Here is a 15446-nt window from a genome sequence, read left to right on the forward strand (position 1 = left end):
AAAAAAAAAAAAAAAAAAAAAAAGATTAGACTTTTGGTTCTCTTGCTACACTCACACAAAAGATAACTATGTGAAATGATAAATATTTATTTGCTTGACTACAGTAACCATTTGAACATGTACCTGTATATAAAAACATCATGTTGTATGCCTTAAATTTACACAATAAAAAATAAGAAAAAAAGAGCAAATTATTAAGTGACACTTCAATATGCAGTCCTCACTACATAGGATATGAAGAATTCAGGATGAATATCTGTTTTCTTCAACAAATATTCCACAGAAAAAAAGTTTGTGTGGGATCCTTAGATTATAAGGATCCTTATATGTGTGGGATTCCTTAGAATATAAGGAAATGTTGGCCAAAGGGCATAAACTTGCAGTTATAAGATAAATAAAATGATGCCAGCAAGATGGCTGACTAGAATTGCCTGGCACTTGTCCCTTCCACAAAAAGGGACCACAATGACAAATAAACAGATATATTTTGACTGCAATGACTGAGGAAGAATGCTGGAGAGCATCAGAGGATTGATGAAGTCCCTATGGAGCAAAGGAGCCAAAACAGCACCACAGAGAGGAAAGGAAGGTACCCTGTCTCGGCCACACTATGTCCCCTGCCAGGATTGGCTTGGAGCCAGGGGGACTTCATCTTACAGGGAAAGGTAATCTGGAGACTCCCAGCAGTCTCTATCACTACAACTGAAGCCAACAGTCATTGTTTCAGAGTGATTCCCCAGTCCTCACAGGCCCCATATCCAGTGTGAACAGTTGCAGGGAGTCCACATGGCTGTATTACTACAGAGCAAGAACACCCTTGGCACCCCATTCCCACAACCTAAGCTACTGTGGCCCAGCACCATCTTGAAATCAGACCCATAGCTGAACTATGTTCTGTTCTAGTGGCCAGGATCTCTGACCTCTTCTATCCATGAGGCCCTGCTGTAAAACCATTATTATTACATGGATGTCTGTAGCAATAGTACACCAGCTGCCTGGAACCTAGGCTCAAGGGAAAGACCAAGACCTGAACTTTCGAACCCTGGAGGCACCTTATTCCCCAGGGTACAGGCAGGCCTGCACAGTTAGAAAGCAGCCTAACAATCAACCCAGCCCACCTGTTATGGCACCTCACCAAAAGTAGGCCAGGAGGCAGCCCCACCCCACTGGAATGAACCCAGCACAGCCACCTGGCCTGAAGACTGGCCAGATAGGGAGAGGGCAGCCCCACTCAATCAGGGAGAGCACTGCATAGCCACTCAAGACTCTCAGCCTGGTGGCAGCCTGGACCTTTTGAATAGCCTACCACATAGCTTGCCAGCCTGCCATACCTACACATGCCCAGCCCAACAACCAATCTGAAGCCCATGACCTCAGCAAAACCAGCAACTGCTGTCACAAATATCGAAGATGACAGCCTAGGCCACTGAGACAATCACAAATAGCGAAGATGAAGATTTCAGCTGAAGAATCTGTACAAAGACCATGCTACTGAGTCCACTCAGAACCAAAACCAACACACTATTCTCAACTGACACCATAGGACCCATCTAAAGGAAAAAACCTCTTCCTTCAGAAACTACTCCATAAAATTGTAAAAAGTGATAATTCCACTAGATGCACAGATATCAACACAGGGACACAAGAAACACGAAAAAGCAGAAAAATGTGACACTCCCAAAGGAACACAATAAGTCACCAGTAACAGACACCAAAGAAAAGGATATTTACAAAATCCCTGAAAAGGAATTCAAGATAATGATCTTAAGAAAACTCAGTAACATACAAGAAAATACAGACAATTCAAGAAAATCAGGAAAACAATCATGATCTGAATGAGAAATTCAACAAAGAGATAGATAAAATTAAAAAGAGCCAAATAGAAATCTTGGAGCTGAAGAAGTCAAAAAATAAAATTAAAATACAATTGAGAACTTCACCAATAGACTTGATCAAGCAGAAAAAAGAATTTCTGAACTTATAGATCTTTTGAAATAACTCATTCAGGGGGGCGGAGAATAAAAAAGAATGAGAAAAGCCTTTGAGATGAATGGGACACTAAGAAAATAAATCTTCACATTATAGGAGTGCCAGAGGGAGAAGAAGTAAAGAAAGGCATAGAAAACCTATTTAATAAAACAATAGCTGAAAACTTCCCAAGTATTGGGAGAGATATAGGTACCCAGATCCAGGAAGCTCAAAGACCCTTAGTTAGATTCAACCCCCAAAAGTCCTCACTAAAGCACATTATAATCACTGTCAAAAGTCAAAGACAAGAGAGAATTATAAAAACTGCAAGAGAAAAACATCAAGACACATATAAGAGAATTCCCACTAGACTAAGAACAGAGTTCTCTGCAGAAATCTTGTAGGCCAAGAGAGAATGAGAGCATACATTCAAAGTACTGGAAGAAAAAAACTGCCAGGCAAGAATACTATAACTGGCAAAGCTATCCCTAGAAATGAAGGAGAATTAAAGACCTTCCCAGACAAGGAAAAACTGAGGGAATTTCTCACCACTAGACTGGCCTTACAAGAAATGCTTAAGGGAGTGCTACGACTGGAAATGAAAGGACAATAATTACTATTGTTAAAATATGTGGAAGTATTAAAACTCACCAGCAAATGTAAATTCATAAGCATACTCAGAATAGCCCAGTGATGTAATGGTGCTATGTAAATCTTTTAATTATCTAGTATGAAGGTTTAAAGTCAAAAAGATAAAAAATATCAACAGCTACACTTAGTGGCTAAGGAACATACAACAGATGAAAATGTAAATTAAGACAATCAAAATACAAAATGTAAAGTGAGGATAAAACATCTAGAGTATTTTAATGTAACCAAGATAAAGTTGTTACCAGCTTAAAATAGTCTATTTTACAAATACTAAGAAAGAAATTACAGCAGATACAAAAACAAGAAGAGAAAGGAAACAAAGGTCAGCACTACAAACAAACCCACTAGACCACAGAGGTACACAACAAGAGAGGAAGAAAGGAACAAAAATCTAGAAAACAACCAGAAAACAATGAACAAAATGGCAGTGGTAAATCCATACCTATCAGTAATAACTTTATATGTAAATGGTTAAACTATCCAATTAAAAGATACAGAGTGGCTGAATGGATAAACATCACCCAACGATATGCTGCCTACAAAAGGTTCACCTCACCATTAAAAACAAACATAGACTGAAAGAGAAATGATGAAAAAGATGTTACATGCATTCAGAAACCAAAAGCAGCAGGAGTAGGCATACTTAGATAAAGTATGTATAAAATAGACTTTAAGTCAAAAAATGTAAAAAGAGATGAAGAAGGTATTATACTTGTAATATTATAAAGGAATTGATTCAACAAGAGTATATAACAATTGTGTATATACATGCACCCAAAATCAGAGCACCCAAATATATAAAGCAAACATTGTTAGATCTAAAGGTGGAGATAGACTATAATACAATAATAGTAGGAAACTTCAACCACCCCAGTTTTAACAATGGGCACATCATCTACACATAAAAATCACAAAGAAACATTGAACTTAAACTACATCATAGACCAAATGGACCAAACAGACATTTACAGAACATTGCATCCAACACGTGTAGAATACACATTCTTCTCATCTGCACATGGAACATTCTGCAAGATAGATCATACGTTAGACCAGAAAACAAGCCTTAACAAATTTAAGAAGATAGAGGTCATATTAAGTATCTTCTTGGATCACAATAGTATAAAACTAGAAATCAACAAGAAAAACTCCAGAAACCTTACAATTACATGGAAACTAAACAACATGCTCCTAAATAACCAATGGGTCAATGAAAAAATTGAAAGGGAAATTTTAAAAATTTCTTGAGACAAAGAACAATGGAAACACAACATACCCAAACCTATGAGATATAGCAAAAGCATTTCACAAAGGGAAATTCATAGCAATAAATGGCTACATCCAAAAAAGATTTCTAACAAACAACCACGCATCTCAGGGAACTAGAAAAAACAATAAACTAAACCCAAAATTGGTAGAAAGAAATAACAAACCTCAGAGCAAAATTAAATGAAATAGACTAAAAAAATGATTCAAAAGATCAACAAAATGGAATTGGCTTTTTGAAAAGAGAAATCTTTAGCTAGACAAACCAAGAAAAAAAGAGAAAAGACATAAATAAATGAAATAAAAGTTGACAAAGAAGACATTACAACCAATATACAGAAATACAAAGGATCATAAGAGATCCTTTATGAGCAAATATATGAGAACATGAAAGAAATGGATAAATTTCAATATATATATATACGACCTACCAAGATTAAATTATAATGAAATTATTTCATTATTATACAACATATATGTATAATATATGTTTTGATACATCAAATTGTGTCCCATAAATATGTACTTTACAATGTGTCAATTAAAAATAAATAAATAAAATTTAAAACAAGATAAATAAGTTCTGGAGACCTAATGTACAACATGGTTACTGTGGTTAGTAATAATGTATTAAATACTTGAAATTTGCTAAGAAGGGTATATCTTAAGTATTCTCACCACACACACACACACACACACACACACACACACAGACACAGAGAAAGTAACTATGTGAGGCAATTAATATGTTAATTACCTTGATTTTGGTAATCATTTCACAATGTGTACATATATCAAAACATATTGTATACCCTTAGTATATACAATTTTTATTTGCTAATTATACCTCAATAAAACTGAAAATAATAATAATAATGAAAAAGCCCTGATATTTCAATATGCCCAGCTCTTTCCCAGTAGCTATCATCACTGAGCAGACACAGTAATGATTGTACATAAAGTTTACATTAAGGCTATGGGATCATATAAAATAATGACAACCTTGGATTTATAATTCAGGATCCTGCTTAAGAAATTAAAAGTAAGGTCCCTGAGTATGACACATATAGTAGGAGAAATATATTTGCTAATAACACAGGAATAAAAACAAAAGTAACCTGAACCAATACCTCAAATTCCTACAAACTGTTAGCTTCTCTGACCCAGTAATCACGCACTGGAAATTTATCCTAAGAAAATAATTTAGGGCCGGCCCAGTGGCGCACTGGATAGTGTGCCGCTTGGGAAGCGCGGCGGCGCTCCCGCCCGAGGGTTCGGATCCCACATGCAGACCGGTTCCCGCTCGCTGGCTGAGTGAGGCGCGGGAGCCACACCGAGGGTTGCGATCCCATTGCCGGTCCCCGGTCCAGTACGGGGGCAACACTGAGGGTTGCGATCCGTTGCCGGACACGGAAAAAGACAAAAGACAAAAAAAATAATAATAATAATAATAATTTAAAATAAAAATGTTAACTTTTATTGTAGACTAAGTGATAATTTCCAAAAACAGAGATATGATTTAATAAAACAGAATAAATGAAAAATTCATTCAGCTATAAAAAAAATAATAAATGCAAAGGTAGAACAGAAATATGAACAATTAATTAGGAAATGAAGAGAATGGGTAAAAGCGAATATCCTACAACATCTGTGCTGTGTATTAATTACAACTATCATAAATACTAATAAAATGAGTTAAGAGAATTAAGTAGCCACTAAGGTAATGAAGTTATATGTATTTTTCTATAAACCTGTATAAATATTACACTTCAAGTGTTTTAAAAATATTGTACAGGATTTGGAATTAGGAGGTAGTATATTTAAGTACCTGCTCTGTTATTTACTACCTAAGTCTCTTTAACATTTTTTAGCCTCAGTTTCATCATTTGGAAAATAATAATACTTACATAACTATAAGGGTTATTATGAAAATCAAATGAGACTATAATAGATGTGGTAGTAGTCTGCAAATTCTAAAGTGTTATACAAATGTGAATCACAATCATTTCAAGGAAGTAAGTAAACTCTGGTATAAATGAGAAAGATATGGACAAAAGCATGGCTAAGGAAACATAAGGATGGCAAGGTAGAAGTCATAGGTGCTGCAGAACTTCAATCAGCCCCCTCCTGCTCCTGACTCACCACTGTTTGTACTCACCAAGGAACATGTCAGTCAGGAAGCCATGCCGCATCCATAACTTTTTTTTTTTCCTTTTTGTCTTTTTTCGTGACCAGTAACGGGATCGCAACCCTTGGTGTCGCGCCCGTACCGCGACTGGCAACGGGATCGCAACCCTCAGTGTCACGCCCACACCACACTCAACCAGTGAGCGGACCGTTCTCTATATGGGTTCCAAACCCTCGGCGGGAGCACCGCCACACTCCCAAGCGCCACACTCTACCGAGTGCGCCACTGGGCCGGCCCAATAACTTTTAAAGATACTGGAAAAACACCTGTGGAACCAGAGGTGGCAGGCATTTGACTAAATTAGAATTACCTTAACCAGCTACAAGGTATAATCCAGAAAAGGTGTGTGCTGAATTGATCAGAGGAGCAAAGTAAAAGAATCTCACAGTTAAAGGACCAGTCTGGATGCCTACCAAGACTTTGAGAATCACTACAAGAAAAATGCCTTATGATGAAGTTTCTAAGGCATGGAATCGTTTCCAGATGAGAATCCACAAGCAACTCACTGACTTCCACAGTCCTTCTGAGATTGTTAAACAGATTACATCCATTACTACTTAGCCAGGAGTTGAGGTTGAAGTCACCATTGCAGATGCTCAAGTCAACTACTTTAATAAATTAAATATCAGCTGTTAAAAAAAAGAATGGCAAAAAGCCTTACTTTATTGTGTCCCTTGTTCTGATTTATAAGCAAATGTCAGCATACAGAAAATGATTTAGAAAAGGCTATGATAATAGCCTCATTATAATCTCTCATTATAAATCTTATTATAATCTCAGGCCCTTTATAATTGTAATGTGTCTATGTTTATCCCCAAATATTATAAAACTGCCAAAGTACAGAAATCTTTTTTTTTTTTTTGGGACCAGTAAGGGGATCGCCACCCTTGGCATGGTGTGGTCTGTACCACGCTCAGCCAGTGAGCGCACCAGCCATCCCTATACAGGATCCGAACCTGCAGCCTCTGTGCTCCCAGCGCCACACTCTCCTGAGTGAGCCATGGGGCTGGCCCCAAAGTACAGATAATTTTTTAAAGAATATGAACTTTGGAATGTTACAGAGGGAGAATTTTAGGTCAAAACTGGTTCACATCATGGCAGAACAACTTGGATCAGACTACGTTCCTGTAGTCTAAAACTGTAAAAGTTGGAAAAAATACTTTTTAAAAAATTGCTAGCATTAAAGAATACCACCACATACTAAACTTAAGGAACAATGAGACTTGGAAGAAGGGAGCACACTGAAGTAAGTTCTATATTCTAACCTGACTTTTTTTCCTCAGGGCATTTGTTCAATCACAGAAATAGGACACATAGAAAATGGCATTCTTACTAGACTGAGGAGACAGAGGCTGGAGTTCAGGGATGCCAAAAGAGCAGCAACTTAAGGGACAAAAATCTAGAAAGAAGGGTACTGTAGAGAAGCAAGTCCAAAACTTTGTATGCAATTTCCCCTTGAGTTATTAGTTGACCTCTAAAAGGTCTGTGTGAGGTGAAATTCCAAGAAACCCAATAGAGAACAGTAGTTGAGAGGCTAATCACTGAGCAAAGATCACAGGATCAAAGCAGCTATGTGATATTGAGAAGATAAAGGTTAGAGTTCAAGTGTTGTCAAAGTAGAAGGGTCTTGGTAAGCACCCCCTACTTTCAGTTAAGACCCTAGGAGTAAGTGAAATAGACCAGCCCTTAAAATAGCCTAAAACCTGACCCTAACAGGATCAAGGTGATCTAGTAGCATTTTATCTGCCTGACAGAAGAAAATCTAACCCTCTTTGGAAATAACATCTACTCCCTCTACAATTTTTATCCACAATGTCCAACATTGTGAGGCATACTAAAACAGTAGACCCAAACAACCAAAAACCAAGAAAAAAAGCAGACAAAAAAGAGAACTACTGTGATTCAGATAGTGGAGTTATAAAACAGAGATTAGGAGTAACATATTTAAAAGGATAAAGAATGTCATTGGTATTTTGGTGGGGATTGCACTGAATGTGCAGGTCACTTTAGGTAGTATGGACATTTTCACAATGGTAATTTGTGGAATATTCATAAAGCAAATGTACTTCACAGGGCCTGGTTTTCCAAAGCCTTGCAGATTCAAATATTGACCTTGCAAAGGACAGGAAATTTTCCTCAGACTATAAAGTCTCTGTTGTAAGATAAAGATTTGTGGCACAGCAAGGTTGCAGGCTCAAAGACAGATAGGTTACTGACTGATATGTGCAGATACTGGAAAACTGCTGGAGGGAGAAGGAATGTTTGCTAAGATCAAGCTTTTGTTGATGGGATCGCTTAATTGTCTAACGTAATGTCATCTGACTTATTTCACTGAAAGTTACCAGCCTATATTGTTAAACTATAACCCCACCTATGTTCTCTTCCTGTAACTTCCTGGTCTAGAAAATAAATGCAGGAAGAGAACCTCAATTCGGGGTTAATTTCCCAAGGAAGGGATGCCTCTTGCTTGAGGGTTCTGGTGAAGTTAACCACTTTGGGGCTTCTCACTGCTCAGAAGAGATGGGCTTTGAGTAATCCTTTGCAGCTCCGTCACCCAGGGGAAGTGGGGTGACAAATCCGTGGGGGGCAAAGCAACAGTAAGTCTTCCAATCCAAGAGCATGAAATGTCTTTCCATCTTTTTGTGTCCTCTTTAATTTCTTTCAGCAGTGATCTGTAGTTCTCATTGTAGAGATCTTTCACCTCCTTGGTTAAGTTTATTCCTAGGAATTTTATTTTTTTAGGTGACTACTGTAAACTGGCTTCCTTTCTTGATTTCTTTTTCTGCACAGAAATAGAAAAAACAATCCTAACATTCATATGGAACAACAAAAGATCCCGAATAGCCAAAGCAATACTGCCCCCAAAAATAAAGCCAGAGACATAATACCATCTGACTTCAAATTATACTTCAAAGCTATAATAACCAAAACAGCATGATACTGGCATAAAAATAGACACTCAGACCAATAGAACAAAATAGAGAACCCAAAATCAAACCACATACTTACAGCCAACTGATTTTTGACAAAGGCAAGAACATACATTGGGGAAAAGACTGCTTCTTCAATAAATGGTGCTGGGAAAACTGGACATCCATACGTAGAAGAATGACACTAGACTCATATCTTTCACCATATACCAAAACCAACTCAAAAATGGATTAAATACTTAAATGTAAGATCTAAAACTACAAAAATCCTAAAAGAAAACATAGGGGAAACACTTCAGGAAGTAGGACTTGGCAAAGACTTATGAATAAGATCCCAAAAGCACAAATAACAAAAGGAAAAATAAACAAATGGGATTATATCAAACTACAAAGCTTCTGCACAGCAAAAGAAACAATTAACAGAGTAAAAAGACAACCTACAGAATGGGGGAAAAATATTTGCAAACTATGCATCCGACAAGGGATTAATATCCAGAATATACAAGGAACTCAAACAACTTAACAGTAAAAAAAAATAAGTAACCTGGTTTAAAAATGAGCAAATGAGCTGAATAGGCATTTCTCAAAGGAAGATATACGAATGGCCAACAGGTACATGAAAAAATGCTCAACATCACTAATCATCAGGGAAATGCAAACCAAAAGCACACTGAGATATCATCTCACCCCAGTTAGACTGGCCATTATCAAAAAGACAGAGTAACAAATGCTGGTCACGATGTGGAGAAAGGGGAACACTCCTACACTGCTGGTGGGAGTGTAAATTAGTGTAGCCATTATGGAAAATAGTATGGAAGTTTCTCAAACAAATACAGATAGAACTGCCATACGATCCAGCAATCCCACTGCTGGGTATATATCCAAAGGAATGAAAATCATCAGTTGAAGGGAAACCTGCATTCCCATGTTTACTGTAGCTCTAAATACAATAGCCAAGTGTTGGAACTAACCTAAACCTCCACTGATGGACAAATGGATAAGGAAATTGTGGGGTGTGTGTGTGTGTGTGTGTGTGTGTGTGTGTGTGTGTGTGTGTGTGTGTGTGTGAAGGAATACTACTCTGCCATAAAAAAAGAATGAAAATCTGTTATTTGCAGCAACATGGATAAACGTAGAGAAAATATGTTAAATAAGCCAGGCACAGAAAAAGAAATACCAAATGTCCTCATTTATAAGTGGTACCTAAAAAAATAAATAAACAAACAAATAAATAAAAAAGAAAGACACAACAATCACAATAACACATTTAACTACTAAAAGGAGAGAAAAGAACTGAGGTTACCAGAGATGGAAAAGGGGGAGGGGGAGTTACTGAGAAACTGGTAAAAGACCACAAAAAATGATTACATTGTATAATATTGAATATATAATTATCTTGATTGAACCATCACATATGGCACACAGGAACTAATACTTAATGCTGTTTGTACCCCACGATACGTACGATCAATTGTGTTTCAATTCAGAAAAGATAAAGAAAAAACACGAAGAACTGCACCAGAAACATGAATATATTTTTTAAAGTCAGATAAATTTAGAAATGAAAAATAGAAAAACACATTAAGATTCCAAAAGATGAGTTTTAAAAGCAGATTAGAAATAACAGAATGAAATGTTAATAAACTGCCAGATAGAACAATGTAAAATATTCAGATTGAAGTACAGAGTAAAAAAAAGGGGGAAATACAGAAAATGTATAAAAAGTACAAAAGACATATGGACAGAGTCAAAAGGTCTAACAGCACAAAAGTCATAACAGGGAGGTAAATGAAATTATGCTGTTGGAAGATTTTTACATTGTTTATGAGGTGGTAAAATACTGAGTCAAGTTGGACTGTAATAAATTGATTTGGAATCCGGTTTGGGGAATAGTAAAATTACTGATTCAAGGTAATGTAATAAGTTAGTCAGGCATATTGGAATCTCTAGGGTAATTACTAAAAGAATAAGATAGGATTATAAAAAATTAAGAATAGTGGAGGAAAAACTGATAATAAGAAAGATGAGATTGCTCAATGTCACTAACCATCAGGGAAACGCAAATCAAAACCACAGTGAAATATTACCACACATCTGTTAGGATGGTTATTATAAAAACAAAACAAAACATAAAACAAAGACAAGTGTTGGCAAGGTTGTAGAGAAATTGGAACCCTTGTAATGCAAGGTTGGGGGAACTCAAAATGACGCAGCTACTATGGAAAACAATTCTGGTAGTTTACTGAAAATGGAAAATCGTGGATTGCTATTTGTAAGATTTATAAATTTGGCACTTTGAGGGCTACCAAGTGTAGAGAGTTGATAACAAATGCAGTCACTGGGGAAAGCAGAGCTAACGGATGGAAAGAAAGACTGAATTCTAATACCATGATTTGAGCCCCTGGATCTGCCCATGCCTGATGTTCTGGAATTTTCACTTATACATGGTAATACATTTTTTTCTTAACTTAAGCCAGTTTGAAGTAGGTTTCTTTCATTTGCAATTCCAGAGTCCTCACAGATATATGCCCAATATGTACTTAATGTTTAACAACTGTTTAAATGGAATATAAACACCACTATCAGCTATAATATGAAACAATTTAATTCACAGATATGAGACTTGTCAAATCTCACCAAACATTCTTTGTCCAGAAATGCTGGTTAAATTAAGGTCTGAGACTATTTCACCAACGGAAGACAAAAGCACCAGAGGTAGTTAAACGCTTTCAAAATGTTCTGATACTGAGAAAGGTGGAACTTAAAAGTCATTCAATTAGATTTGGTAGATGCATTAATTTGAAATGCAGTATTTCCTCCTGGTTAGGAAGTTATACTAGTAATAATTCTCTGCACCTACATTGTACTTTCTTTCTGCACAATCAGACTTAGACACGCACACACGTACACACATTTTCTTTCAACTCAAAATCACTGGTTAGTGGTCACGTAGTTTATCACCATGTTTGCTTTGAAAGAGATAATTTTTGGCAAAGATAAAACATATGCATTCTTACACAAATGTGTTTATACAAACGATATTAGGTGAGTGCTCTAAAGAGATTCAAATTTTACATATACATACATACATTTAATATACTGATTTCATACTACTAAAATTAGTTTCTTTTTTAGTTTTTGTAAAAAAAAGAAACAGCTCTGAAAATACAAAATAACAATTAGAATCAAAACACTGGATGGCTTCTGAAATACTGTTTCTTTAAATAATTACTTTAATGTTTTCTTTTCTTTTTTTTTTTTAAAGATGACTGGTAAGGGATCTTAACCCTTGACTTGGTATTATCAGCACCATGTTCTCCCAAGTGAGCCATCAGGCCAACCCTATGTAGGGATCCAAACCTGTGGCCTTGGTGTTATCAGCACCACACTCCCCCAAGTGAGCCACGGGCTAGCCCCTACTTTAATGTTTTATAAAGTATTAAAACTTCCATAAGAAAACTTTAATAACTTATTAGGCATCATGATAATCTTCATTTTTGTAACTCTATTTCCAAAAGGACAAAAGTCAATCACCTACTTTCAACAGCAAACTTTTCATAAAATCACATTAAACAATACCACTTTCCTATAAAGTTTTTATTTCTGTGAAATCAAGGAAATAGGCCTGTTTAAAAATATTTATTCATGTGTAACCTATATAATTAAACTTCAGAGTACACTGGAGTTTTTAAAATAAGTTTACTACATTTGGTCAAAATGTGTTAACTTCCTTTAAATTATTATGCAAAAATGGTTCAGGTTGAAACTAAGACAAATTAATGTAAACTTCTATCAAGACTTAGTAGGATTAATAACACTGTAACTATTCTAAAATACACCAAACTATACCAATATTGTGAAACTAACTAGATCTATTTACTTGTGTTAAGCTCAAGTGATACTTCTAAGAAGTGTTTACTGAGGTTTCTGAATTCCATAGATTCAAATTACCCTCACCTTCATCAGTTAATAAAATATAGTAGTTAAAGGGTACATTATGAAATCAGAAAATCCTAGTAAAATGACAACTAGAAATATTTGTAACCATACAGAAAAGCTCAAATTTTTAAATGTAATTTATCATAATCTTGCAGATTACATATGTAGCATTGAGATATTAAAACACATATAAGAAAAGAACAGAAATAGAAACGATACCCTTTTTAGTTGCTGTTCTTTTAAACTTCTCACTGTCCTTGCAGGCTCAGAAATGAAGTTTTTATAGTTTTCACATATATTGATCCGAGACTGGGCTACCTGCATTGTTCCCTCGAGAAAAGATTTCCAAACAGGATACATACTCCTAAATTCAAAGAGGGATAGAAAAGTATTAGTCAGGGAAAAGGAAAAAAAAGTTGGCTAATCTTTTGCTCACTGACAGAATGAATGTCTTCTTTATAACTGTAAATGTATTTATACCAGCTTATAGGCAATATTTCAGCACATATAAGCAGCAGCATGACATATTCTTTATTCCTTTATAATTCTGCAATAGGGGATTTTGATTCATTAGCTATTCTTAATAACGGAGTAAAGGGATACAAGAATAACAATTCTAGACAAGGCTGACACAATAAAGATTAGTAAATTATTCAGACTCTCTAGGCCTTTTACTGTCACCAGGTCATAATCATATATATCAAGTTTTATTGTTTTATTAAGGTATTTTCATAATTTTACAAATGAAGTAACTGGGGCCCAGAGAAATTTAGAGAATCACTCTAGGTCACACAAGAATGTAGCAGTACTGAGATAAAGACAAAGTTGGATACCTCTAAAGTACATTTTCTTTCAACTACATCATATTACTCTCTCATATAAACTGATGAGACTGGAAAAAAATTTATCATTAACAATGGCTTATGTGCTTGAGAAGTCTGTTCTGTCTGACAAAAGAAATCCATGGTATTGTTGCTCTACATCTTGTCTCTGTTGTAACAATGCTTAGCCAGCATCACACAGTGCGTCAGAGTCATTCCAAGCAAGTCTATCACCTTTCCTTGATTAATATGGTCAGCAACCTCTTAGCAAAGTCAAAGAATTATTAATCCTCTGTTTTTCCTAGCCAACTTCCTTTTCAAACCTTCTTCCTACTTTGTTAAATGCTTCAGCCAATGTTAGTATGCTTCTACACTAGCTATAAACATATTTTATAATTTATCATAACAATGGATGGTACTTTGCTTTTGAAAATAACATCGGTACAGTGAATTTTTGATAGAGTATAATACAGGCTCACAGTATCCCTTATCTGAAGTGCTTGGAACTGAAGATTTTGGATTTTTTTGGATTTTGGAATATTTTCAGAATACATACCTATTGAGCATCCTTAATCTGAAAATCCAAAATCTGAAATACTCCAATGAGCATTTTCTTTGAGCATCATTTTAGCACCCAAAAAGTTTTGGATTTTGGGATTAGTAATACTCAACCTGTATTCATCTCCTGAGATTTCTCTTTTGATGTTCACACAGATTTTCTACCATAGCAATGTATGGGATCATATGCTACATAAAAAACTAGCTATGGGTCAATAGATGTCAGCATAAAAACAAGAAAAAGAAAAATTTCCTGGGTCCTCATCCTAGTTAGAACTAAAAAAACTTTGATAAACTATAGGTTTCAGGTAAGCAGTCTTATGGATTAGTTCATGTAATACACCAAATGAATTGGTTTAGATGGAAATATTCATTTATTTAGGCAGAGGTGTATCATCACTCCTCAGGAAAGATTCAGTGTTGCGTCAGAAAAAAAAACTGTCAGCCTAAAAGCACTGATGAACTTAAAAACAGCAAAATTAATGTCTTCCATGGCCTCACTGCATGACAACCAATGGAACTTATAATGTAAACTTACCACAGGCCCTCCCCTAAGCAATCCAAATAATTTATTTTCTAAGAGAATGCACTGAGAGAAAAATTCACTACTATGCTTTGTAACTATTAATTTATACTTAAAATACACCTTAAAATCATAATGGAAAAAAGAATCATTATGAATAGTGGAAGGAGGGGAGGGAGGGAGAAAGGGAAGGGTCCTACATCCATGTTCTTCCCTTAGTTTAGCACCCTCCTCCATTTACCCCTCACCTAGTTAACTGCGGTCACCCTTCCAACCTCAGCTTAAATGTAACTTCCACTGGGAAGTTTTTCATGATTACCACCAAGCCAACCCCTAGACTCAATCAAGTCCCTCTTTGTTATTTGTTCATGGCTCTAGCACTTTTCCTTCAATTATAAATGTTATTATGTAATTGTTTAGTGAATGTCTGTCCCTCTCACTATAGTGAAAACCCTATGAAGGCAGCAGTGTGTCTTGCTGACTATTGTATTCCTAGGGTCTACCAAATATAGAATGGTTACAACAATATATATTGAATGAATAAATGAATGAATGGATGAATGTAAAAATTATGAAGACTTACAATAAAAAAAGAAATCCTT

At 35.7% G+C, this 15446-nt stretch overlaps 1 protein-coding gene across 1 annotated transcript in view; it reads right to left on the reverse strand.

The window, feature by feature from the left end:
- Positions 1–15446, reverse strand: part of LOC103587143 (FCH and double SH3 domains protein 2-like) — a gene marked incomplete at its 3' end in the record, with an annotated part of 256186 nt that overhangs the window by 90505 nt on the left and 150235 nt on the right. The window contains exon 5 of the mRNA XM_008568560.1: positions 13162–13306. Within this exon, the coding sequence (XP_008566782.1) occupies positions 13162–13306 (145 nt within the window). The remainder of the gene's footprint in view (positions 1–13161; positions 13307–15446) is intronic.

The sequence above is a fragment of the Galeopterus variegatus genome, unplaced genomic scaffold (assembly GCF_000696425.1).
Source record: "Galeopterus variegatus unplaced genomic scaffold, G_variegatus-3.0.2 Scaffold423, whole genome shotgun sequence".
NCBI classification, from domain to species: Eukaryota; Metazoa; Chordata; class Mammalia; order Dermoptera; family Cynocephalidae; genus Galeopterus; species Galeopterus variegatus.